Source organism: Myxine glutinosa, chromosome 2 (assembly GCF_964187855.1).
Source record: "Myxine glutinosa chromosome 2, kmMyxGlut1.1, whole genome shotgun sequence".
NCBI classification, from domain to species: Eukaryota; Metazoa; Chordata; class Myxini; order Myxiniformes; family Myxinidae; genus Myxine; species Myxine glutinosa.
The window spans coordinates 45,357,362-45,384,751 of NC_136262.1; the positions used below are offsets into that span (position 1 = coordinate 45,357,362).

General features: G+C 46.0%; 1 protein-coding gene across 1 annotated transcript in view; it reads right to left on the reverse strand.

The window, feature by feature from the left end:
• The window catches only part of MYOM1 (myomesin 1), a 272,604-nt gene that overhangs the window by 51,975 nt on the left and 193,239 nt on the right, over positions 1-27,390 (reverse strand). Inside the window, exons 17-19 of the mRNA XM_068103177.2 lie at positions 23,726-23,847; positions 19,345-19,541; positions 15,160-15,286 (exon numbers count right to left, since the gene is read on the reverse strand). Coding sequence (XP_067959278.2) covers positions 15,160-15,286; positions 19,345-19,541; positions 23,726-23,847 — 446 coding nt within the window. The remainder of the gene's footprint in view (positions 1-15,159; positions 15,287-19,344; positions 19,542-23,725; positions 23,848-27,390) is intronic.

Genomic DNA, 27,390 nt, shown 5'->3' on the forward strand with positions numbered 1-27,390 from the left:
CACGATCAGAGGGCTGCAGGAGTTCCTGGGCATGGTGAACTTTTAGCATCGGTTCCTGCCCCATATCGCCCAGCTCCTGCGCCCCCTGCACGAAGCTCTCCGAGGTAAGCCGGGCAAAGGCGATGTTACCTGGACTGAGCAGATGGACACGGAGTTCACGGGCGCGAAGCTCGCCTTGGCTAACGCCACCATGCTCGCGCACCCGGCGCCCGATGCACCGATCGCCCTCACCACCGATGCCTCGGACTACGCGGTGGGCGCGGTGCACGAGCAATGGGTGCGTGGAGCTTGGCAACCGCTGGCGTTCTTTAGCCGGCAGCTTTGCCCGCCCGAACGCCGTTACAGTACCTTCGACCGCGAGTTGCTTGGGCTTCACTTGGCGGTCAGGCACTTCTGCCATCTGCTCGAGGGCCGTGCGTTCACTGCCTTCGTCGACCACAAGCCGCTGATCTTCGCGATGGGCAAGGTCACCGAGCCGTGGTCGGCCCGGCAGCAGCGTCACCTCTCGGCCGTGTCCGAGTACACGACGGACATCCAGCACGTCGCGGGGAAGGACAACCCGGTGGTGGATTGCCTTTCCCGGGCCGTCGCCCACGCAGTCCACCTCGGCATCGACTATGCCCGGATGGCAGCGGACCAGGCCGCTGACCCCGACGTCCAGGCCTTGCGGACCGCCGTCACGGGCCTCCGCATCACCGAGGTGGCGTTCGACGGCGCGGGCGCGGCCCTCTTGTGCGACGTCTCCCTCAGGCGTCCTCGCCCCATCGTGCCCGCGGGCTGGCAGCGCCAGGTGTTTGACGCCATCCACGGCCTGTCCCACCCGGGCGCTAGGGCCTCCCAAAGGCTGATCGCCGACAAGTTCGTCTGGCATGGCCTCCGGAAGGCCGTCCGCGGCTGGGCCAGGACGTGCCTCGCGTGCCAGCGCGCCAAGGTGCACCGGCACACCCAGGCCCCGTTGGCCCCGTTCACGGTGCCGGAACGCCAGTTCGACCACGTCCACGTGGACCTGGTGGGACCTCTGCCCCCCTCGCGGGGTTTCACCTACGTCCTCACCATGGTGGACCGCACCACCCGGTGGCCGGAGGCCGTGCCCTTGGCGTCGACAACGGCGGCCGATGTCGCGCAGGCTTTCATCGCCACCTGGGTCGCCCGGTTCGGCACCCCCTCAGACATCTCGTCCGACCGCGGCCCCCAGTTCACCTCGGAGCTCTGGGGGGCGGTCGCGCAGGGGCTCGGGGTCCGGCTGCACCGAACCACGGCCTACCACCCCCAGGCTAACGGCCTGTGTGAGCGATTTCACCGCTCATTGAAGGCCGCGCTCCGGGCCACCCTCCGCGACGGCGGCTGGGTCGACAGGCTCCCCTGGGTCCTGCTGGGCCTCCGGACGGTACCCAAGGAGGACCTGCGCACATCCACGGCGGAGTTGGTCTTCGGGCAACCGCTGCGGGTGCCGGGCGAGTTCCTCCCCGACTCCACGGCACCATGGTCTCCCACCTCTCTCTGGTGGTGACATCATTCCGCGCACCCCTATTATATTCCGCGCACCCCGTACAGCAGCGCTCCGCTCTGCAAGAGACCGCCCAGAGGTTCGCCCCGGTGCCAACGGCATGCCACGGGCACCCACCGACGCACGTCGCCCCGGAGCTTCGCATGGCGGAGTACGTCTTCGTCCGCCACGATGCCCACCGGACACCACTGCGGCCCCCGTACGACGGGCCTTTCCGCGTGCTGGAGACCGGGGCGAAGCACTTCACCCTGGACATCGGCGGTACTCCTGACCGCGTTTCGGTAGACCGCCTCAAGCCAGCCCACCTCGACGTGGACCATCCACCGCCAGTGGCCCGACCCCCACGTCGGGGCCGCCCCCCTGCGGGCAGACCCCCGGCACCGCCCAGCCCCACCGCCACGCCGCCCCCCGGTCCTGCACCCATCCCAGGGGCAGCCAGGGGCATCCCACCTGGCATCCCTGCACCCCGGACGCCGCCGATCGCCAGGGGTCGCTTCGGCCGGGTCATTCGTCTGCCCCGCAAACTGGCCCTCCAGGTGCGCGGGAATTCTGGGGGGGCGCGTGTGGCGGACACAAAAGCCCACTGGCGTGGTGACATCATTCCGCGCACCAAGTGGGCGGTGGCCACGCCCGAGGGGTAGGCGTGGCCTCATGATATACACTGGGCGCGCAGCCCGGAGCGCGCCAGTGTTACAGTGAGCTCCTGAAATAAAGACGCTTATAAGTTACCGCTTGTCCGCTTCCTCCTTGCTCGCAAGCAGCGCGCGTAACGCCGCGCTTTATCATGGTACTTTTTGAAGTGAGTAGACCCCTGTGTTTCTGGTATGGTGACGAGACCGGAGTACCGCATTTTCAACATTACAAGTCATTTAAATCGATTTCTGCCACAATTGAGTGTCATCATTCTGAAGAAGAATGGGTAAGAAAAAACAACTATATTTACTCCCGCCAGGGAGTAATGCATTCGATCGTGTCCATGTGTGTGTTCGTGTGTTTGTGAACAAGATATCTGGAAAAGTCCTGAACGGATTTGGATGAAAGTTGGTGGGATGATTGCCCTTGGGATAAGTAAGAATTGATTAGTTTTTGGTGAAGCTCAGGATATTATTCCAGATCCAAGAATTTTTGAAGGATTGTTTACCATTGGAAGATAGGTCTCATTTTTAAAAAACATTATCTTCTATATATTCTATATTTAACATTGTGATATGAAAATAGTTTTCATATTTGTTGTAAATGTAGTTTAAAATTGTGGTTATGCGTTAGAGCGGTGTATTTTGTTAGCAGTGTCGTCTTCAAGGTTCTTTTAAAATTTCTAATAAAGACATATTATGTCATTTTAAAACCACCAAAGTGTGTATTCGGTTTCCCCATTTCATAAAATGTATCGTTTGATACGTATAATGCTTTAAAACTGTTTTTTTTTTTGTTTTTTTTTTTTTACCTCAGAAGAGATCAACATTTACCTCAGCGAATGTCAATCGCGGTGTCAGTATTTGATGAACTTATAAAGACTTACAGTCACGTGAAAAAGTAAGTACACCCCATGTAAAGTTTTGACTTTTTCAACATATTTCAACATGCAGCTATTTGATCTTCATTTCAACAATATTGAGATATAAAGGTGAAATAATACAACAAATATCATGAAACATTTACATTTTGTAGTCCATTGTATCATTTAAATAAACATAAATGCAAATTTCGCATGTGGAAAAAGTAAGTACACCCCTACATTTATCACTACTTCAAATACCTAACATTAGACTCAGGTGCAAATGATTAGAACATCGTTGGAGAGGATCTTGGAGGAACATGTCTTATTTAAACCTCAGACATTTAGTTTGGTTTGCTCTTTGTTGTTGAAGTATGCGGCGTCACCGTGCCTAGATCAAAAGAGCTCTGTGAGGCCTTCAGAAAGAAGGTTATAGATGCCTACGAGTCTGGGAAGGGATTTAAAAAGATCTCCAAACAATTTGAAATCAATCATTCGACTGTCCAGAAGATCATCTACAAGTGGAAAAGATTCCAAACAACTGCCAACTTGTTCAGGCCAGGCCGCCCCAGCAAGTTCAGCCCGAGAGCAGACCGCAAGATGCTGAAAGAAGTCTTTAAGAACCCCAGAATGTCATCACGAGACCTACAGGTAGCTCTTGCCACTGTTGATGTCAAAGTGCACGAGTCTACCATTAGAAAGAGGCTGCACAAATTTGATCTACTTGGGAGGTGTGCCAGGGGGAAACCTTTGCTGTACAGAAAGAACATCAGGGCAAGACTAAAGTTTGCCAATGAACATTTTGCATTTTAAGGCCATTTTCCCTGCTAGAGTGGGGGTTAGCCTTGCGGTCCCCATGACAATCTTCTCCATCTTGCACTATTTTCTGCATCTCTCCTTGTTAACCCCCTTGCCTGCAATTCTTCTTCCACCATCTTTGGCCAAGTCTTTCTCGGTCTTCCCCATCCTCTACTTCCTTCGACATTCATTTCCATCACTCTTCTCAACCAGTCACTTTCATCCTTCCTCAACACATGACCAAACCATCTCAACCTGTTCCTCTTCACAACATCAATCACAGGCTCTATTCCCATCATATTGGAACGGGACCTCACTATCTCTCCGATTTGCTCACTCTCTATGAACCTCGGCGACGGCTTCATTCAAGCGACGACTCTATGACCTTAGAGCCACCGCGCACCAGCACTAAGTCGTTTGGCGAGAAATCCTTTGCCTTTGCTGCACCTCTGCTCTGGAATGACTTGCCTTCCTCTGTTCGACATGTTGACTCTCTTCCTGCCTTTAAAACCTCCCTCAAAACCTATCTGTTTCACAAGTCTTTCAAAGTCTAAGTCCTGTTTTCCCTTTGGTTTGAGGTGGGACAGAGATCGAGAGTATGTCTGTGTACATGTGCGGGGGAGGGAGGGGAGGAGGAGGGGGAGTACAAATCTGTGGGTTTTGAATGGGGAGGGAGAGGAATAGGGCAAGAGTGAAGGTGTGTCTGTGTGTGTGTATGTTTGTGTATGTGTGTGCGGTGTGTGTGCGTTCGCATGATAATGTAAAGTGCCATGAGGGTCGTTTACTCTGCTTGATGGGGCTATATAAGACTCCTTTATCTATATAATAATACCGTAAGGACTCGACTTTGTTATCCCTTTTACGCCGCACCCAGTGACCCGATGCCCATGGCACTAATGCATTTTCCATCTACGAACCGCGCTCTTTGTTTATCACGTACAGCCATACTCGAAAAATCTGAATTCGCCGACTTTGGGACCCAAAAGCATCCGATTATCGGCCGATACGACGCCATCTTACGACACCATCGTATTGGCGTCTGCTGGGCAAAGGCGATGCGAGCCGTCCGCTGATTGGATAGTCGAGTGGTGTGATGGGTGGTGTGAACCAAATGGTCTTTTTATTCCCTTGAACATTTTAAATTAGGATATATAAGGAAACGTCTTTATCGTCATTTTAATAAAGTTAAATGGAGTGACGTTGCGATACTCGGGGTGCGTTGCATAAATCCTCGTAACTCAGAGAGGTGTAGCAGGTGGCGAGACGTAAGGAAGCTTTTTTATTCCCTTGAACATTTGAAATTAGGATATATAAGGAAACGTCTTTATCGTCATTTTAATAAAGTTAAATGGAGTGACGTTGCGATACTCGGGGTGCGTTGCATAAATCCTCGTAACTCAGAGAGGTGAAGCAGGTGGCGAGACGTAAGGAAGCTTAAAGATAACGAGCTGAAAACAGACGAACGATATCCCTTCCGTGGATGTTCCACGGGTTTCACATCTTTATCGTCATTTTAATAAAGTTAAATGGAGTGACGTTGCGATCAGTGAGTTGTATACGAAGAGATAAAAGGATGGCATTGACTTCGAGACGGTATGTGATAGTTGGCTGAGGCTGGTTGATGCTGCGTTTTTTTTCTAAGTGCCATGGATGCTGATGGACATAATAAAGGTATCGGCTGATCTCTCATCGTAATGTTACCCGATGGAAATTAACTGTTTCTTTGTTTGTCATTTCCTGTGCAATAATGTCAAATTGATGTCAGACATCCTTTTCTATTGACAGCTGCTCTCCTTTTCGATGGCATCGTCTATTGATATGCATGTTCTTCTTTCATAGAATTTTACACATTCACAATCAGTATTTCAATTCTTGCAGACATTGGAAAGGAAGTTGACTCACAGGCCAACTCTCTGGCTCAATCACAGGCCGACGCACAGGCGATGTAATTGTGAGTAGCATTTTTGCACAAGTGAAAATTGATCTTTCTTCCTAACTCTTACTCGGACAAGCAAATCCCCTATGCCATCCATAATGGTACACTCTATCCATACACCACATCCTCCCTTCCGTGGATGTTCCACGGGTTTCACATCTTTATGGTCATTTTAATAAAGTTAAATGGAGTGACGTTGCGATACTCGGGGTGCGTTGCATAAATCCTCGTAACTCAGACAGGTGTAGCAGGTGGCGAGACGTAAGGAAGCTTAAAGATAACGAGCTGAAAACAGACGAACGATATGTCAATCGCTTTCTACACCGAACGGAAATAAAAGTATGAGAGCGGGTAGGCATGGCCTGAGCACTTCGAGCAGAGAGGACTGATTGGACTTAATTTAAAGAGAAAAAATTTGAGCTTAACGGAAGAAGAAGATCCCATGAGCGCTCCCCTATGCCATCCATAATGGTACACTCTATCCATACACCACATCCTCCTTTCCGTGGATGTTCCACGGGTTTCGGCAAGTTATTATTATTATTATTATTATTATTATTTTCCGCAATTCATCATTTGTCTTCCTCTCTCTCAACGATACTCCGCACATCTATCGAACCATTCGCATTTCCACCCTTTCCAACCTTCGTTTCTGCTCTACGTTCATTACCCATGTCTCACTCCCATAAATCATAACACTTCTCACACATGCAGCATACACCTTTCCCTTCAGCTTCAACGACACTCCCTTCCTCATCAGCACGCCACTCAGTTCCCGAAACTTCTTTCATGCACATCACACTCTAGCAACCGTTGCCGAGTCTGATCCACCTTCTCCATTCAGCATGTCTCCGAGGTAGCAAAATGTTTTCACACCTTCCAGCTTCACGCCGTCTCCAAGATCCAACTCAACATTTACTCCATCTGCAGCTCCCTCTGTGCACACCTTACATTTGAATGTAGCTGCCACACTGGTTAATGACCCTCTCAGACCACTAATGTGGCAGCTACATTCAAATGTAATGTGTGCACAGAGGGAGCTGCAGATGGAGGAAATGTTGAGTTGGATTTTGGAGACGGCGTGAAGCTGGAAGGTGTGAAAACATTTTTCTACCTCGGAACATCGCACAGCTGAAACCCCTCAACTTCAAACCCCTCAAACATCGCACAGCTGAAATAATTCTGCATGGAGGAGTGGGCAAAAATTTCTCCCAGTCGATAGCAGAGACTGGTAGACAGTTATAAGAAACGCCTACTTGAGGTTGTTTCTGCCAAAGGGGGCAATACCACCTATTAGAGCCAAGGGTGTACTTACTTTTTCACATGCGAAATTTGCATTCATGTTTATTTAAATTATACAATGGACTACAAAATGTAAATGTTTCATGATATTTGTTATCTTATATCACCTTTATCTATCAATATTGTTGAAATGAAGATCAAATAGCTGTATGTTGAAATATGTTGAAAAAGTCAAAACTTTACATGGGGTATACTTAATTTTTCACGTGACTGTAGGTGAGTTATAAGTGTGACAAGCATGTGCACGGGATTCTTCCCAGAAGAATGAGTGGTCGCATTAGCTTGAACGACTTAAAATGAGCGAGTTTTGTTTTGACGTTTGGGCCAGTTTTACATGTTGTATCCCCAAGGAATGAAACGAACGTTTTTCCTGGCTTACAATTTTATTTGAAGTCACACATGCCTCAAAATACACTCACTTATATAGAATTGAACACTGAATCCGAAAATGTAAGGAAATTGCCTTGTTTTTTTTTACATTATCTTCTATATATTCTAAATATATATCTGTGCAGTGTCTGTCTTGTGTTGTCTTGGCTTGTGTTGTCACTGAACTACTCCCTCAAACTTTTGTGAAATCGTACTATTCTAACTTGACCCACGGCGGGAGTATGTGCTCTACTGAGTGGCGTTCTAGTTAACTCTTGCAATCCAAGGGTGGCAAGTTGAAATCCATCCTCATCTTCTCCAGCAACAGCACAACAAATAGAACAAGTTAAGAGACTACATTTGTGGGATCATAGGAGCTCAAATGTACCATTATGAACCCCACTGGTGACAATTAACCAGAACAGCAGTTTTAGGTATTTATGGCCACAGCAAATCGATGGTCACACATGATTCTACCAACGACTAAAGGTCCATACTCACCGCAGGCAGGTTGGTGGTCTTTCCGTCTTCTACCGACTCCTCTCCGGCCTTGCTCCCCCAGCTCTCTCTGGGCTCTGTCCCCCAAATATTCCTACAGGTCGCACAAGATCTGCCTGCAACCCTCTTATGGTTAAACTGCCAAAATCAAGACTCTCTGCTCACCTTCACTCCTTCATTCCTCTTTTCTCCCGCCTCTGGAACAAACTCCCTCACTCTCTTCAATCCCTCTCCTCCCTCCAGGTCTTTAAAACGGCTCTTCACCACCATCTCTTATCTTCCCCAATCCAAAACCTTGATCTTTTCTACCCCCGCTAATTTCACCCCAAATCCACTTTTTGAGGTGCCGACTTCTTTCCTGGAAGTCCTTGGTGTCCTTGCGTTTTATACCTATCCTGCCCCCCCCCCCAGGCCCCTCTCCCTCCCACACATCTCCCGATGTCCCTGCTCTCAAATGTTGTGTTTGTGTGCTTCCTCCCCTTCTCTCCCCATCTTGTCGACCGCTCCCCTTTTGATATACTTTGTTTGCTTGATTTGTTTGTTTGATAAATGTTAGCTCTTTCACGAGCCTCGACTCTGTATACAAAAAAAAGAAAGAAAAAAGAGCAAACAATTGTTCATAAGTTTTTCTGATGTATTAATAAGGTCGGAATTTTTCTTGCAGAGAGCATTTTAATTTTTATGAATGCACCCTTTATATTTATTACCCTGCACACGTGAAGTAAAAAGTAGGGTTAAGCAATATTGGTTAATGTCCTTCAGTCTGTCCGTCCATCCGTCTCATCAGTTTATGATTGAGGAACAACTTATTTAAATCGATTGCTATATTTTTAACACAAATCTGAAGATAAATAGGCAGACAAGTCTTTCATTTTAACGTATTTTTACCACCATTATCAAAGGTGGATGGAGATTATGTTTTCGCCCATCTGTCTGTGAACAGGATATCTCAAAAAGTTGACGGGAGTACCGTTGGAGGTTGACTCCCCCCACCCCCCAAGGGAAGCTTAGCCTTGGCGATGGCCCGAGACTTACCCTTGGCGATGGCCTGCGACTTACCCTTGGTGATGGCCCGCGACTTACCCTTGGCGATGGCCCACGACTTACCCTTGGCGATGGCCCGCGACTTACCCTTGGCGATGGCCCGCGACTTACCCTTGGCGATGACCCGCGACTTACCCTTGGCGATGGCCCGCGACTTACCCTTGGCGATGGCCCACGACTTACCCTTGGCGATGGCCCACGACTTACCCTTGGCGATGGCCCACGACCTACCCTTGGAGATGGCCTGCGACTTATCCTTGGCGATGGCCCGCGACTTACCCTTTGGCGATGGCCCGTGACTTACCCTTGGCGATGACCTGCGACTTACCCTTGGCGATGGCCCGCGACTTACCCTTGGCGATGGCTCGCGACTTACCCTTGGCGATGGCCCGCGATTTACCATTGGCGATGGCCCGCGACTTACCCTTGGCGATGGCCCGTGACTTACCCTTGGCGATGGCCCGCGACTTACCCTTGGCGATGGCCCGCGACTTACCCTTGGCGATGGCCCGCGACTTACCCTTGGCGATGGCCCGTGACTTACCCTTGGCGATGGCCCGCGACTTACCCTTGGCGATGGCCCGCGACTTACCCTTGGCGATGGCCCATGACTTACCCCTGGCGATGGCCCGCGACTTACCCTTGGCGATGGCCCGCGACTTACCCTTGGCGATGGCCCGCGACTTACCCTTGGCGATAGCCCGTGACTTACCCTTGGCGATAGCCCGCGACTTACTCTTGGCGATAGCCTGCGACTTAGGCGAGTTGTTAGGTGTGTTGTTAGGGGGTCTTCATGGTTTTTGAGGGTCTTTTAGTCTTCAGGGTATTTTGGGTCTTTGGGGTATTTGGGGTCTTTGAGGGTCTTTGTGGTCTTCAGGGTATTTTGGGTCTTCCAAGCCTTTTGGTTCTTCGGGGTGTTTTGGGTCTTTGGGTTCTTTTGGGGCTTCAGGGTCTTCCGGGTCTTTGGGGTATTTTGGGTCTTCGGTGCCATTTTGGGTCTTCGGGGCCTTTTGGATCATCTGGGCCTTTAAGGGTATTTTGGGAATTTGGGGTGTTTTGGGTCTTTGGGGTCTTCCGGGTCTTTAAGGGTGTTTGTGGTCTTCAGGGTGTTTTGGGTTTTTGGGGTGTTTTGGGTCTTCAGGGTGTTTTGGGTCTTCGTGGCCTTTTGAGTCTTCAGGGTCTTTTTGAGCCTCAGGGCCTTCAAGGGAATTTTGGGCCTTTGGGGTGTTTTGGGTCTTCGGGGTATTTAAGGGTATTTTGGGTCTTAAGGGTCTTGGGGTAATTAAAGTGTCATCAAAGGTCTGAGGGGTCTCAGCAGTCTAAACGTAATTAAGAGGGTTAATTAAGAGGGTGTTAATTTTATTAGAAGAAAAAGACGTTTTTGTCGCATATTAACAAACATACATAACGACATAACCATATACGTTTGCTCTAATGAGTCTATTATAATAAGATGTAAATGTCACTGCTTCTCTACATCTCATCTCATGCGCCCGGCATCTTAAGGTTCAATTAATTTTTGAGATCAAACTCAGATGTCCAGGTTAACGCTGTATTTAGGAATGCTACAGCAATTTTGAGCTGGCAAGAAGTATGGATAATGTGAATCATGCAAATGAGCCATTGCTTTGTATTCTGAGTGCAGGTAACCTGCTACCAGAAGGATGCTCCGTACGCTCACCACGATAACGTTTAGCTGTCCATGCACCTTCGTCATGGTGAACCGAATTGGCGTTACAATTTGAAATGGGAACAAATGCTGAATCTGCGGGTGTGCAGGGGTATTTCACACTCAACAATCCTGCCATGCCAAGCGGTCAGCCCTTAACATAAAGAAATTAAGAAAATAAATTCGATCGCAGATATCACTCCTGAATGTGCCAGTTTTGCACGAAAATTTTTCGTTTTTCATTAATACATTGAAATACTATCCTCAAGTCTTTCGCGAAACTGACTTTCCGGTCTACGTTTGATTGTGATGTGCAGTTTCTGTTAAACACCTTCATATGCTGCAGTTGTTGAATGTTAAAAGGAAACTGAACTCGAAATATTAAATCTGAGTATTGCGGGATTTGATCATTATTGAATATTTTTCAGTATGTATTCATTTCACCTGGGGAGTCAATTCACCAGTTCAGAATGCACACCTTCACCATCTTCAAAAGGCCACAGTTGTGCCACGAATGTGATGCCCCATTTATATTAGGGTAATAATTTGTAATTTGTTCAGGGTGCCGGAGATAAGTCGCCTTCTCTTAGTGGAGGAAACCGTGTGATCTTTCATGTCCATAAATTGATGCGAGCAGACCATTGTCCCCAGATGAACATCCATCCGAGGGACGACGCACTGACTAATGCAGCACTCTACCTGTGAAGCATCAGACCCAAGCTGTCGAGACACTCCCAGTAAAAAATACTTTTAGACCCTACTCTTGTATGTTGGTCACTTACATATTGAGCACATGACAGACAGCTGATTATCTCATACAGTACAGTACTGAGCATCTGAAGGCCTTCCTCTTTGTAGCCTAGACGTGTGATCATGCCGTGTAAACAGAAATCAATCACTGTGGAAACAAAGCTCGATACTATTGACCGAGGGGGAAAAAAAGACCAGCACCGGTAGAGATCTGTCACGAATGCCTTCTTGGAAAATTCAAGAAAAAGAGAGCAAAATTTGTGAGCCTTTCTCTAGACAGCATTGAGACTCATTCTGAGGGTGAGGTACTTGATAAAGCCGACTTGCTGTGATTCCAGGAATGTAGAACCAAAGGCAATCCTGCATTTGGACTGATTCTATATGAACGAGCCAACATGCTGGTAAGGAAGATTAATCTATAACAAAGATGCGCAAAATGATTGGTCTCAGATGGATGATGAGTGTGCAGTGTGAACAGCATGGCAGAAGACAATATCATTGACATAATTTGAGGGATGTATGTGTGACATCATTGACAGAAAATAATGAACCAATGAATGATGTAGATGAACCGGTGACCCTTAACCTCACCCCCTCCCCCCAATACAGACACACACACACACCATGTCACCTTACAGGCTACACTACAGGCAACAATTACATGAATGGAAACCCAGGGAGTTGAGCTGAAAACAATGCTGCAGCGATGTCTGCGAAATACACTATTTTTTTTCGGATAGTTCATTACACTTTTTGGATTGTTTTCTTTCAGATGAAATTGATTCTTGTTAATAAACTTCATTTTCCTCGTGTCCTCACTCACTGCCCTGAGTTTTTCATCATCATTCTGCCAGGCTGCAGTAATGTCTCTCTGTTGATCATCTTTTCACTGCAATTAGCTCATCTCTGGACCCCGGCTCGGTGATGGGATGCATTCCGCATTATACCACCATGTCCAGTTAAGCGGTTTATTATCACTAGTTTCTTAATGGTTAGAAAATATTCTACCTTTGCCAAAACATTTCAGAGCAATGAACGTAACTTCTAGTCCAATGACATCAGAAAACATGCATACCTGGAGAAAATGTGTAACTGATTGGAAATTACATTTAAAACTAGAACAATGCGACTGTGTCGCCAATATGACTCCGCCTAGTCCCACAACGGGTAGATGCCATAATTCTGCATATGTATGGGTGGTGGATCACGTCTGTGAAGTTTCGTATTGATCGGATAAGGTTCGTTTTTCTATCCAATATGGCTGCCAAACCACGTGACCGATGACACCATCATTTGCAAACTATATGCAGCAGTGCTGTTCGATGATATTTGTAAAATTTCGCATCGATAGGGTGAGCAGTTTCAGAGATATGATTCTTTCATATTTTCCTTCAATCCAAAATGGCTGCCAAGCCATGTGATCTTTGATGTCCGAAATTTAATATGTCAATACAAATGGGTCATAGATCATGTGCATGCAATTTCAGATTTTTAGGATAAGGAATTTGCGACTTTGTCGGCGGAGGGATAAAAAACTAGAATGGCACTCGGTGGGGCACATACCGACGCCAAGTTGAACAGTTAGCGTTTTATATCCCACTTATAGGCCGGATCTGCATCCTGACCGGAACCAAAATCTAATCGGCTTGTTATTGTCAACGGTGAAGGACTGAAGACTCCCTTAAAAATTTTAAAAATCGTGTAAAAAATTCTCGATCCATATCTGGAACTTCACCAAAATCTATAATACATCCTTGTCACACACAAAACCTGTCCACATGTTTTGTCCAATCTGCCCACAACTTTTTGAGATGCCCTGCTCACAAACATACAGACAGATAGTCAAAGAGGGGTAAAAACATAACCTCCCTCCACCTTCGGCGGTGGAGGTAAAAACTCATCAGTGCCAGTTTGACGACGAAAAAAAATCTCCAGGGCTTCAGGATGCCTTTTCAACCCTTCCTCATGTTCCATCAATCTATCCTCATTAACCCTCCCCTTTCATTTTGTTTTTTGTTTACAGAGTCTAAGGCTCATAGAGGAGCTGCATACACAAATATCACATACACATGTAAACTAGAGAGCACTGCAAAATGAAGGAATTTTGAAAGTGCCACTTTGTCTCCGACTTTGTATACAAAAAGGGTCTGCAGGCCCTGGATAATTCCTTCAGCTGGAGGATTTGAGTGCAAAGTGATAATTGTGAAAAGTGATAATTATTTAAAAAACGCTCAGATCTAGTAATCATGACTTTTTTTGACCTCCGCCACCAAAGGTGGATGGAGGTTATGTTTTCACCGCTGTCTGTCTGTTTGTCTGTCCGTTTGTAAACAACATATCTCAAAACGTTGTGTACGGATTCGGACGAAATTTGGCAGGGAGGTAGCGTATGTGACAAAATCGAAATGATTAGTTGTTGGTGAAGATCCGGATTCGGAGACGGCTACTAGAATTTTTAAAGTGATTCTTCACCATTGGGAGATAGGGCCAAAAACGATACATAGCAGGATATCTCAAAAAGTTACGGATGGATTTTGGACGAAACTTGTTGTACAGGTTGTGTCTGACAAGGACGATTCTATTCGATTTTGGTGAAGATCTGAATATGGATTCGGATATGGGAATTATTTAATTTTCAAAGTGATTCTTCACCATTGGGAGATAGCGCCAAAAACGATACATAGCAGGATGTCTCAAAAAGTTATGGATGGATTTGAACGAAACTTGTTGGGCAGGTTGTGTGTGTGACAAAGACGAATCGACTAAATTCTGGTGAAGATCCGGATCCGGCTAGTATAATTTTTTTAAGCGATTCTTCACCATTGAGTGATATGGCCACCAGGCGGAGGTATGTTCTTTACCGAGTGTCGTTCTAGTTTAACTTTGTGACAATGTAGAGAAGGAAGTTAAAGAAAAAAAAGACTGCTCATAGGTGGTATGAGTCTGCATGCTGAATGCTTTCAAAATGAGCAAATCTAATGATTCACATGACAAAAATGCAGCAAAATGGCTTTCAAAGGAAAATCGTTCATGAACTACTGCACTTTTAGGTTTTGTAGCAAGTTAGGTAACTACCCCGCTGGCATGAAGCGGAAAGATGGGTTAAGCAATTGGTTCACTTTGTCTGTCTGTCCATCTGTCTGTCCATCTACTTTATGCGTCAGGTTATGATCGAGGAAATACTTTATTTTAATTGAATGTTATATTTTGAACACGAATTGGAACATGAATCGGAAAAGGAACCTTTTGCTTAAGCCGCTGTCACACCTTGACGTTTTAGCCAGCGTATGCCGACGTATGAAAAATTTGGCTACGTTAAGAGCACGCTGAAGCACGCTGGCATACGTCGTAGTACGCCGAGCTCGTCGACAAATTTCGTGCATGCTCAAAATTTGTCGACGTACCAGCGTATGACTCACACCAGCACTCAATTTTGATACGGCGGCATACGCTGGCTAAATCGTCAAGGTGTGACAGGGGCTTTAGCAGTACTTGGACAAAATATTACTGCATTTTACATCATCATCTCGACCAATCAAATTTGCTGCAAACAGACACTACCCATCCATGTCCTCTTTTCTCAAGACTGCATGGGATAAGGTGTTCTATGAACTCTCCAGTTGCAAAAGTTTCATGTGAAAAAGTCGTGCGTTGCCAATAATTTTCGAAGCAATCTTATACCAGGAAAGGTTGACGTGAGTAGATGTAAGTTTCACAACTTGTATCAGTTTAAATAAGTCATGGATTTCAACTTGGCAAGAGAAAAACCTCAACGGAAGCTGCACACATACCTGGCACGGCGAGCGTCCATTCTTCGCATGTGATGCAGTCACTGATGTCTGAAGGAGGGCCAACGCCAGCCATGTTTACAGCACGAACTCGGAATCTGTAGTCACTGTTTTCTTTCAGATCCATAACCTGCCAGGTACATGATGCTGAAGACAAATTCTGTCCTCAGGTTGGTGTGATTACATTAAATTTTGTGAAATCGCTCTCATTGGCCAACCAAAAATAAATTTTGGTAAAATAGCAAACATTAGCCAACAAGTAATAAAATTTCTGAAGTAAACGATCAAATATTAACCATGACAAGGTAAAATAACTGAAGTTGAATACAGAGCTTTTGCCAACGAAGAGACACCATAGCAAACTGATCTTCCACACAAAGGAGCAATACAGCATATGCAAAGCAAAAGCAAAAAGGGACTGAATGCCAGGAGATGTTGGGGTATAGAATAAGCTAGGACCAAATGCGGTCTCAGATGTTGACAAAGAGTTGTTAAATCATGGGATTATCAAAGCATTGACTCTGAACAGAGTAGTTGTGATGCAGAAAGAAGAACTAGTCTTGCTGGTGAAGGCGAGCGTCGATCTGCATCAGCGGACATCAACAGGACATTGGTTGAGGTATTGCTAACTGCTTAAGGAAGCAAGGAGAAGCTGACAATACAGGTGTTAACCCTTCACCAGAGAAAAAGATTGAGATGTGAATGTGTTTGGTAACTTGACGTATGTGTGTGTTTGTGTGTGTATTGTTCGTTGTTATCTCCATTTGCGAGTTTCAGGAGGTGGAACGGAGTCCTCCCAGGACCCAAGGTATCCACCTTCTCTTCGGTAAGGGATCACGGTTCATGGACCAAGCTGTTCAACTTTTTCAGAGTTTTGTTCCAAGGGCTCTTTTAATGATCTTCACTGAATCCCGGATTGTCTCCAATTGTCGTTCATTTATGGTAATATTCCCGGGGATGGTTTTGAAAATCTCAGTGAGGTTCTTCTTTCTTCATCATATTATTTATGTGTTTGTGTGTGTATGTGTTTGTGTGTGTGTGTTTGTGTGTGTGTGTGTGTGTGTGTGTGTGTGTGTGTGTGTTGTCCAGGGCATTACTTTTTTTTTTACCATTTGAGCTTTTTTTTCATCAAAATTGCAACAAACCTTTATTGCGACATCATGGAGACGACTAATTTATTAATTGGGTGAAAATGTAGAAGGGCAAATGGTCAAAACGGAGAAGATTATTTGATCAAATTATACATTTTTGTTTTAAGTGTTGTCATCAAGTTTTGTTAAAGTCCTAGTGGATGTCGCTGGGCTTTGCATTTTGAGAAGCTTTCGAGTTATTTCAACGTCAATTTAACATTGATTCTACAATTAGTTTTGGCCTGTTTTGTGCAATTATTAAATGCATTGCATTGTGTATGTAATGGATGCTGATAGCAAGTCCACATGTGTGTCCCTTCTCAGGAGATCCAGAAAACATGTCCAACCTCAAGATTGAACTTTCAAACTTGTCTCCCTCCTCTAAGACCTAGTGGCGCCTTGTTAGGTCTGCCTCTGGAGTATGCCCTCACAATCCCTTCCCTCTCCTCAAGTGGAACCACAGTTGACTCCGCATATGAAAAGGCCGAATGCCTCAATTCTGTGTTTGCTTCCAAATCTTGTCATCAGCTCACGGTCATAAATACCTGCTTTGCTGCTCTTGCACTTCCTCTTTCTGTCCTTTCAATCCTATCATAATTGTGCTAGGTCATCTCCCATCTGCACGCAAATCAGCCAACATCACTGCATTACATAAAAGGTCCAAAAACGTATCCACTTAACCACAGACCTCTTCGTTTACTTCAGCAAGGTCATGAAATCCATCATCACAGTTGATATGAAATCTTTGTCCCACGATATTTGTTCCATGGAATGTCTCATGATGAAGCTGAGCCCATGGGCCTATCACTTCCCATCGCAGACTGGTCGGTGGTCTCTCCATCTTCTACCACCGCATTTCTGGTATTGCACCTTCTATTTTCAAAATTCACCTTCACATCAGATCATTCAAAACCATGATCTTCTCTACCTCCCCCACACACCAGTAACCTCCTCACTTCCTCTCTCACCCACCCCCAAGCCCAACTCCTTCTAACTTTCTAGTTTTCCTTCCAGAGAGTTTGCTTCTATATCTATCTTTTCCACCCCATGCGTTCTCCCCTGCCCCTCATTCCACCCAACACCGATTGTTTGTCCAAGTCTTGCTCTATTTTGTCCTTCAACCCTGTTGTTGCTGTTTCCTACCTCTCTTTACTGTTGCTTTGATTCTGTTGCATCCTGATCCATTCAGTGTTCTAACTCTTCCACCACAATGCCCTAATACTAATGGCTTCTAATGGCACCACAATGATCTCAGATCATCTTACTCAGGATTTTTCCGTTCACGAAGATGTAAATTTTAAAGAGTGTTTGAGCAATCACTATGTCCATTACTTCTTATTAGTCCCCTACCGGTGTACACCGGAGGGGACTATAGGTTTGCACTCCGTCCCTCCGTCCGTCAGTCCGTCAGTCAGTCAGTCCCATCAGTCCGTCACACAAAGAACAGTTTTCTGGACTTTTTTTCTAAACGCTTAATGCTAATGATTTCAATCTTGGTACATGGTTTCCTCATGATAAGTTACAGATCAAGTTCGAACTTCACGACGTTTCGATCATTTTTGACAAAGTTATGGCACTTTGAACTTTGGTAATTCTGATAATTCTGATGATCCTTAACTCAGTGCCATTTTAAGTTTTAATTTCCTTTTAAAAAGATTTTCTCTGCAATAATAGGACCGATTGAGATCAAATTTTCACCTTAGGGGGGACTCGGTCTGTAGAATATTTTAATGGTAATTATGACGTCACAGGTCACGTGGTTCGGCCGCCATATTGTTTTTCGTGCCCTTTTCTCTGCAACGGCTGAACAGATCGAGGCCAATCTTTGCAGGCGGAATCGCATACCCATGACGAACAAAAAAGTCACCGAGCATGACGTCATGCATCACATGGTTTCAGAGTTATGACGTTTTTAAGCATGAACCTTTATAACCGAGCTCCTCCCTCATTTTTGATCCAATCGAGGGGAAACTTCACAGATCTGTTCAGCATGTCAGTCCACTAAAATGTCCTTTTGGAATTTGCGATAGGTCACGTGGTTTGGCAGATATCGTTAATTAAACGAATTTTTTTTTTTTTTTAATGGATATCTCTTGAATTGCTTGTACCTCAGACCGTGCGTTGGTAATTATATAATTCACACAGTGCAATACGTGCAGGCTGCTCCATGGAGCGACCTTGCGGGCTTATCAACAAGGCGAGGTGTGACACACGTGTCTCAGCATACCTCAGATCAAGTTTGAAAACCAGCATCAACTGTGCATAAATTTGCATATTCGATCATTTTTGACAAAGTTATGGCACTTTGAACTTTGGTAGGGGACATGTATTGCAGCGCAATACTCAAAATGCTTGTTCATCTTGTCGACGATGATGATGAAGTAGTCGTAGTAGTCGTAGTAGTAGTAGTAGTAGTAGTAGTACCAGCAGTTGTAGTAGTAGTAGTAGTAGTAGTAGTAGTAGTAGCAGCAGCAATAGTATCAGTAGTAGTAGTAGTAGTAGTAGTAGTAGCAGCAGCAGAAGTTGTAGTAGTAGTAGTAGTATTAGTAGCAGCAGTTGTAGTAGTAGTAGTTGTAGTAGTAGTAGTAGTAGTAGTAGTAGTAGTAGTAGTAGTAATAGCAGCAGCAATAGTATCAGTAGTAGTAGTAGTAGTAGTAGTAGTAGTAGTAGTAGGAGTAGTAGTAGTAGTAATAGTATACTACTACTACTACTATTACTATTACTGTTACTATTATTACTACTACTACTACTACTACTACTACTACTACTACTACTACTACTACTACTACTACGTGAGTGTACGAAATGCCCATTACCTTGCTTTAGCAGGTGAATAATAAATACACCATGATCGTGCAACACGTGATAATTTATAAACTCGATTTGAACAGAAAAAAAGGAAATGCGATGGGATTCCTTGAATGAATGAGCATGAAGTGTTAGATCTGTTTTCCTTAATACATTCGTCATTGCTAAAAAAAATATCTCCTTGTTCCCCTTTAAACACCAGACCCCCCCCCCCCTCCCTCACCCCCCGCCCCCAACTCTCTCCACTTACCCTGAACATCCTCTCAGCGATGGGTTTCAGGTTGGCCTCCTGCCAAGGACCTTCGTGTGTGTTCTTCATCATCTGGTAATCTACATAATAACCCGTCACATCCAGGCCTCCTGTTGCTCGTGGAGCCTTCCATCCCAATACCATAGAGTCCTTGACACTTTCTAGTATCACAATGCCATGTGGACTTGAGGGTGCAGCTAAAAATAGATACAGTAACAGCATTTTAAGGGGGAAAATAACCTTTAAGCAGTGCCATTTGACTCGAGTCCGTAAACCTAAGATGTCATGCTTCTTCTGTCAATGATAAAAAAAATTAATCCACTCTTCGGTGGTTTCAGAGGACAGGAAGGTCAGTATTCACATGAAATGCTCATGGAGAGACTGTGGTTTGGGTTTACAGTTATAAGATGACAGCAAAACACATGATCAATGGTATATAAATATTTGTACATCGGTGAAGGGTACTCTTTTTTTTAAAATGATATTGATCTCAATGAGTTGTTTGTGCAGTTATCACATATGTAGGAAAAGGACATCAGGAAACATTAATGTACATTTACATGAATTACAAGGATATGAGTAGATATGCACAAATCAACGCAGCATGTGTGATTTGAACCTGGGATCTCAACATCATGAAATAAGTCCTGAGGTGGGAATGTCAAACTGCCAAATGCAACCTTGTGACTCAAGTTGATTTTCCTAGATTGTATGAAGTATGTTGTTCTGTAGACCTAGCTGTGAAATGCGGTAACATACTAATTTGCTGGCTTTTCTTTACCCAGTTGTACAACTTTTGAGCAAACTACAGTTAGAGGTTTTGTTGAGGGCCTTGCACGTTTTTGGAATCAGGTCGAGAAGCTGAGTCCACAGAGCATGGGCGGTTTCAAACAATATCACTCAAAGCTGCACAAAGATGATGCGAGTCCACTTGAAACGGCAAGTTACCCCTAGATCTGAATCACGAACGGAAAATTTTGGTCATATAGTCGCCAAGTACGAGAGGGGATTCAAAGAAATGCAGGCCTAAATAGCCGAGGACAACCAACAGCGCACAGAGCTTCAGATGGAGCTTTTCAGCAAGCACAGCGACATCGAGGAGCTGCGCCTGCAGCTCCAAGTGGGACAAACTCCACCAGCATCGGGAGTGGCCATGGAGATGGAGATGTGCTTGATGGATACCTTGAGTCTCAATTTGGAAGGCAGGCTGGCTGTTCCAACCAAGGACAACATTAAGAGACATGGCTGGAAGAAGCAGATTGGGACTTTTTAAAAGAGCAAGAATAGAGGATTGCTGGTACTGTCATTTGAGTCGGACAGTGATTTTGAACCACTTAAGAAGTGTGAAGTTGGAAAGTCTGGATTGAAGAAATCGAAGAGGAGTGTGTCACCTTTTACCAAGAATCGAACGATGAAAAAGGGAAGAAGGTCAGGCCCTGCTGCTAAGGAGTCAAGATGAAAGGCAAAGTCAGACCAGGGAGGTACAGAAAATGATAGGACAGTGCCATAGGTTGAAGCTAGAGGGAATACTGTACAGAATCATCCAGGATCTGAAAGATGGCTCTGAGCATCAACAGTTGGTACTACTTCAGGTCTTGCACAGAGAAGTATTCCAAGCAAAACACGACCCTGCAGGCCATTGTGGAGATCGTAGGACGCTGGAATCTATGAGACAATGTTTTTGTTGGCCATCAATGACCACTGATGTTCAACAATGGGTCCAGAGTTGTAAAAGATGTGCTTTAGCAAGGGACACATTACCACCGCATCATACACCCATGGTCTGCATTGAACTGTCAGCCACACTCAGAGTCGTGGCGATGGATTTTACTCGCCTAGATCGTTAATCAGATGGATATGAAGAAAAACGTCTTTGGTGTTGACGGACATGTTTACGAGGTTCTGCGTGGCCATCCCGACCCACGATCAGACAGCACAAACCAAAGCTGCAGACTTGGTGAATAACTGGTTTCGCACTTTGGTTGTCCAGGGTGCTTGCACTCAGATTGGAGTAGAATCTTTGAGGCTTCTGTAATAGCAAATCTATGGGAGATCTACAGCATTGATAACAAGCCGCACCACCCCCTACCACTCCACAGACTCGCAGCAACATGCACTCAAACCCAACTAACGATTTACCCCAGTCTCTATGTGATGTGTGACCGTGTCTGTTTGGCCAATCCGATGACTTTCACCTCAAAGTCTCCGGTGTCTCTGCTTTATCTCCACCTGCCGTTGCGATGGGTTCTACAGTAGCAGCCCATAAACCCAATGTGACTCTCTACCCACAATTTCCACCATCACCAACGGGCATTCTCCAATTGCCTTGTCAAGAAGATTTTTATTTTTGCATGGATCTCACCTTGTGTCGATTGATTCGGAGTTATTAAATTGTCTGGGGAAGATCCGTGGTACCAACCTATGTGATTCTGTATTAAATTACTTCGATTATGCTTGCTGTTATTGGCGAAAGTAGTACATGACTATAAATGTTAGTACACATGTTAATATAATCAGAATATATTGCCTGTAAAAAGAGGTTAGTCATAAATCACAGTTAATATTATGTACCTGATTATTTCTTCCATTGTATTTACAGCATGTTTCTACCCCTTTTCTTATGTTGTGTTCCTATAAAACCAAACCATTCATTAAACGAGCACGACACCTGGTAGAGAGCATACATCCGCCAGGCTGAACAGTTTACATTTTGTATCCCACTGATCGGCCAGATCTGGATCCAGACCTGAACCAAAATCCAATCGGCTTGTTCTTGTCACCTACCCAACTCATCTACCTAGTTGTCATAAGACGTCCACAACTTTTTGAAATACACTACATGACCAAAAGTATATGGACACCCGAACATCGAACATCTCATTCCAAAATAATGGGCATTAATATGGAGTTGGTCCCCCCTTTGCTGCTATAACAGCCTTCACTCTTTTGGGAAGGCTTTCCACTAGATGTTGAAACATTGCTGTGGGGATTTGCTTCCATTCAGCCACAAGAGCATTAGTGAGGTCGGGCAATGATGTTGGGCGATTAGACCTGGTTCGCAGTCGGCGTTCCAATTCATCCCAAAGGTGTTCAATGGAGTTGAGATCAGGGCTCTGTGCAGGCCAGTCAAGTTCTTCCACACTGATCTCGACAAACCATTTCTGTATGGATCTTGCTTTGTGCACGGGGGCATTGTCATGCTGAAACAGGAAAGGGCCTTCCCCAAACTGTTGCCACAAAGTTGGAAGAACATAATTGTCTAGAATGTCATTGTATGCTGTAGCGTTAAGATTTCCATTTCCCTTCACTGGAACTAAGGGGCCAAGCCCGAACCATGAAAAACAGCCCCAGACCATTATTCCTCCTCCATCAAACTTTACAGTTGGCACGATGCATTCGGTCAGGTAGCGTTCTCCTGGCATCTGCCAAACCCTGATTAGTTCGTCAGACTGCCAGATGGTGAAGCGTGATTCATCACTCCAGAGAACGCATTTCCACTGCTCCAGAGTCCAATGGCGGCGAGCTTTACACCACTACAGCCGATGCTTGGCATTGCGCATGGTGATCTTAGGCTTGTGTGCGACTGCTCGGCAATGGAAACCCATTTCATGAAGCTCCCGACGAACAGTTGTTGTGCTGACGTTGCTTCCAGAGGCAGTTTGGAACTCGGTACTGAGTGATGCATCTGAGGCCAGCCGATTTTTACGCACTACGTGCTTCTGCACTCGGTGGACTCGCTCTTTGAGCTTGTGTGGCCTACCACTTTGCGGCTGAGCTTTTGTGCTCCTAGATGTTTCCACTTCACAATAACAGCACTTACAGTTGACCGGGGCAGCTCTAGCAGGGCAGAAATTTGACAAACTGCCTTGTTGGAAAGGTGGAATCCGATGACGGTGCCACATTGAAAGTCACTGAGCTCTTCAGTACGGCCCATTCTACTACCAATGTTTGTGTATGGAGAATGCATAGGTTTTGTGCTTGATTATATTTACCTGTCAGCAATGGGTGTGGCTGAAACAGCCAAATCCACCAATTAGAAGGGGTGTCCGCATACTTTTGGTCATGTAAAGCATCTTAATGAATATAAACAAAGTGATGTGACGTCACAGCTAGATTATCCAAAACCATTGTTATTCTGATGCATATTCATTGAAGTCAATACTGGCTTGATGAGTACAAATACATCTTTCTAATGTATGAAGTATCACATTGAAATCCAACAGAAACAACACAGATTGTACACGAGACATGTTCAAAAGCTTTCTGCATTGTATTTAACCTCTCCAAATTCGAATACGTAGGGTAGAGCGAGGCCAAATGATGAGGCATTTTGGTAACGTATGATTGATGGTATACTGACCAACGTAAATGAGATACTCACAGATAGCTGGCAAGATTGTGATTGATTCAGACTCTGGGGAGTAGTCGCTGAGGCCTGCTGCATTCACTGCCTTCACTCGGAAGGTGTATGTTTGCCCCTCATGGAGACCATGCACAGCAAACCTGTACGGCACATCCACAATGTCAAGTTAAATTGTTAGCCTGCTGGACAATTGTCAAAATATCATTATCAAGTTACAAATTGGAAAAAAGAAATGTGAAATGGCAAAACTGACATGACAGAGGAAATACCAATAAAAAGAGAACTTAAACTAGCACAAGTGTGGAAAGTGATTCTGCAACACTAACACAACTGTAAGAAGTGGTTTTCAACACTAACACAAGTGCGAAAAGTGGTTTTCAACACTAACACAAGTGCGAAAAGTGGTTTTCAACACTAACACAAGTGCGAAAAGTGGTTTTCAACACTAACACAAGTGCGAAAAGTGGTTTTCAGCACTAACACAATTGCGAAAAGTGGTTTTGCAACAATTACACAAGTGCGCAAAGTGGTTTTGCATTACTAGCACAAGTGTGGAAAGTGGTTTTGCAACACCAACAGAAGTGCGAAAAGTGGATTTTAACACGAACAGGAGCGCGGAAAGTGTTTTTGCAACAATTAGACAAGTGCGTAAAGTGGTTTTGCAACAATTACACTAGTGCGCAAAGTGGTTTTGCAACACTAACACAAGTGTGACTAGAATGCCACTCAGAAGAGTGCATACTCCCGCCGTGGGTCAAGTTGGAGCCTTATCTTCCAATGGTTAAAAAATCCTTCAAAAAATTCCTGGATCTGGAATAATATCCTGAGCTTCACCAAAAACTAATCAATTCTTCCTTATCCCAAGGGCAATCATCCCACCAACTTTTATCCAAATCCGTTGAGATCTTTTCCAGATATCTTGTTCACAAACACACGAACATACAAACACACACATCTCGTTTTTTCATTTCTGTTCCTCACAATTCTATCTCTCTCTTTTACACACACACACACACACACACACACACACACACACACACACACACACACACACACACACACACACACACACACACACACACACACACACACACACACACACACACACACACAATTGTACAGTATCGGTTGTTCCTAAACTTAAATATAAATAATTTAAAGGATTGTTGTAAATGATGTTAATTTTCAATATCCCATATTCAACTTTATTTAAGTTGCCAACCTCAAACATAGTTTCTCCACCTAAAGCTAGAACGTTAACCCGTAAGCAATAATTGACTAGTTTCCCGACTGCATGGATCATCAGCTGGGCACCGATCATCACACACACACACACACACACACACACACACACACACACACACGATCGAATGCATTACTCCCTGGCGGGAGTAACAACTTAACGATACACATTAAGGTGATGTTGAAATTTGAGTGAGAACAAAACAAACTTTTCAAAATGTTTAGTTTCACTCATTCTAAGTGCAGGTTAAAACCAAGGCAAACCATACTGAGCTTTGCAGCAAAGCAGAAGTGATTTTTTTTTTCTACTGCGGGGGTTTTCCTTCGCCGACCTGGACATTCTAGATTGCTAAGTACACTAGTGGTTTCTTTCTTTTGCAAAATATTTACCTCCGCCACCAAAGGTGGATGGAGGTTATGTTTTCACACCTGTCTGTCCGTCCGTTTGTGAACAAAATATCTCAAAAAGTTGTGGACGGATTCGGACGAAATTTGGCAGCGATGTAGCGTATTTAACAAGGACGAAATTATTAGATTTTGGTGAAGATCCGGATTCGGATCCGGCTACTGGAGTTTTTAAAGTGATTCTTCACCATTAGGACATTGGATCAAAAACGATACATGGCAGGATATCTCAAAAAGTTGTGGACGGATTCAGACGAAACTTAGTGGAGAGGTTGCATATGTGGCAAGGAAGGATTGATTCAATTTTGGTGAAGATTAGAATTTGGATCCGGATCAAAGAATTTTTAAGTGGTTCTTCACCATTGATTGATGGGGCTAAACCGACATATAGCAGAATATCTCAAAAATTTATGGATGGATTTGGACGAAACTTGGTGGACATGTTGGTTGTGTGACAAGGATGAATCGATTCGATTTTGGTAAAGATGTGAATATGGATTCGGATATGATTTTTATTTAATTTTTAAGTGATTCTTCACCATTGAGAGATCGGGTGAAAAGCGATATATAACACGATATTAAGTTACGAGTTATGACGAAACTTGGTGGATGAGTTGGTTCGGTGACAAGAACATGCAGATTCGATTTTGGTTCAGGATCGAATCCAGATCTGGCATATCAGTGGGATACAAAACATAAACTGTTCAGACTGGTAGAGGTGTGCGCTCTACTGAATACCGTTCTAGTTATTGCTGTATCATTAAACTAAAGCGCGATGCTGCGCGCGCTAATGCTTACGCAAGGAGCAAGCGGACAACGCGGTTCATAAAAGAGTCTTTATTCAAAGTACTCAAACTGCAGCACTAAGCTGCTCAGGGCTGCGCGCCCCGTGTATATCGTGAGGCCACGCCTCTCTCCCTGGCGTGGCCCATCCCCACTTGTTGTGCGGGGTGATGTCACCACGTCAGTGCTTTCGTGTCCGCCACACGCGCCCCCCCAGAATCCCCGCGCACCTGAAGGGTCAGTTTGTGGGGCAAACGGATGACCCGGCCGAAGCGCCCCCTGGCGACTGGTGGCGTCTGGGATGCAGGGATGCCATCTGGGATGCCTCCGGCTGCAGGACCGGGGGGCGACGTGGCGGCGGGGCTGGGCGGTGCCGGGGGTCCGCCCGCAGGGGGGCGGCCCCGACGCGGGGGTCGGGCCACTGGCGGTGGATGGTCCACGTCGAGGTGGGCCGGCTTGAGGCGGTCTACAGAAACGCGGTCAGGAGTACCGCCGATGTCCAGGGTGAAGTGCTTCGCCCCGGTCTCCAGCACGCGGAAAGGCCTGTCGTACGGGGGCCGCAGTGGTGTCCGGTGGGCATCATGGCAGACAAAGACGTACTCCGCCGTGCGAAGCTCCGGGGCGACGTGCGTCGGTGGGTGCCCGTGGCATGCCGTTGGCACCGGGGCGAACCCTCTGGGCGGTCTCTTGCAGAGCGGAGCGCTGCTGTGCCGCGGACCGTGGTGCCGTGTAGTCGGGGAGGAACTCGCCCGGCACCCGCAGCGGTTGCCCGAAGACCAACTCCGCCGCGGATGCGCGCAGGTCCTCCTTGGGCGCCGTCCGGAGGCCCAGCAGGACCCAGGGGAGCCTGTCGACCCAGCCGCCATCGCGGAGGGTGGCCCGGAGCGCGGCCTTCAATAAGCGGTGAAATCGCTCACACAGGCCGTTAGCCTGGGGGTGGTAGGCCGTGGTTCGGTGCAGCCGGACCCCGAGCCCCTGCGCGACCGCCCCCCAGAGCTCCGCGGTGAACTGGGGGCCGCGGTCAGACGAGATGTCTGAGGGGGCACCGAACCGGGCGACCCAGGTGGCGATGAAAGCCTGCGCGACATCCGCCGCCGTCGTCGACGCCAAGGGCACGGCCTCCGGCCACCGGGTGGTGTGGTCCACCATGGTGAGGACGTGGGTGAAACCCCGCGAGGGGGGCAGAGGTCCCACCAAGTCCACGTGGACGTGGTCAAACCGGCGTTCCGGCACCGTGAACGGGGCCAACGGGG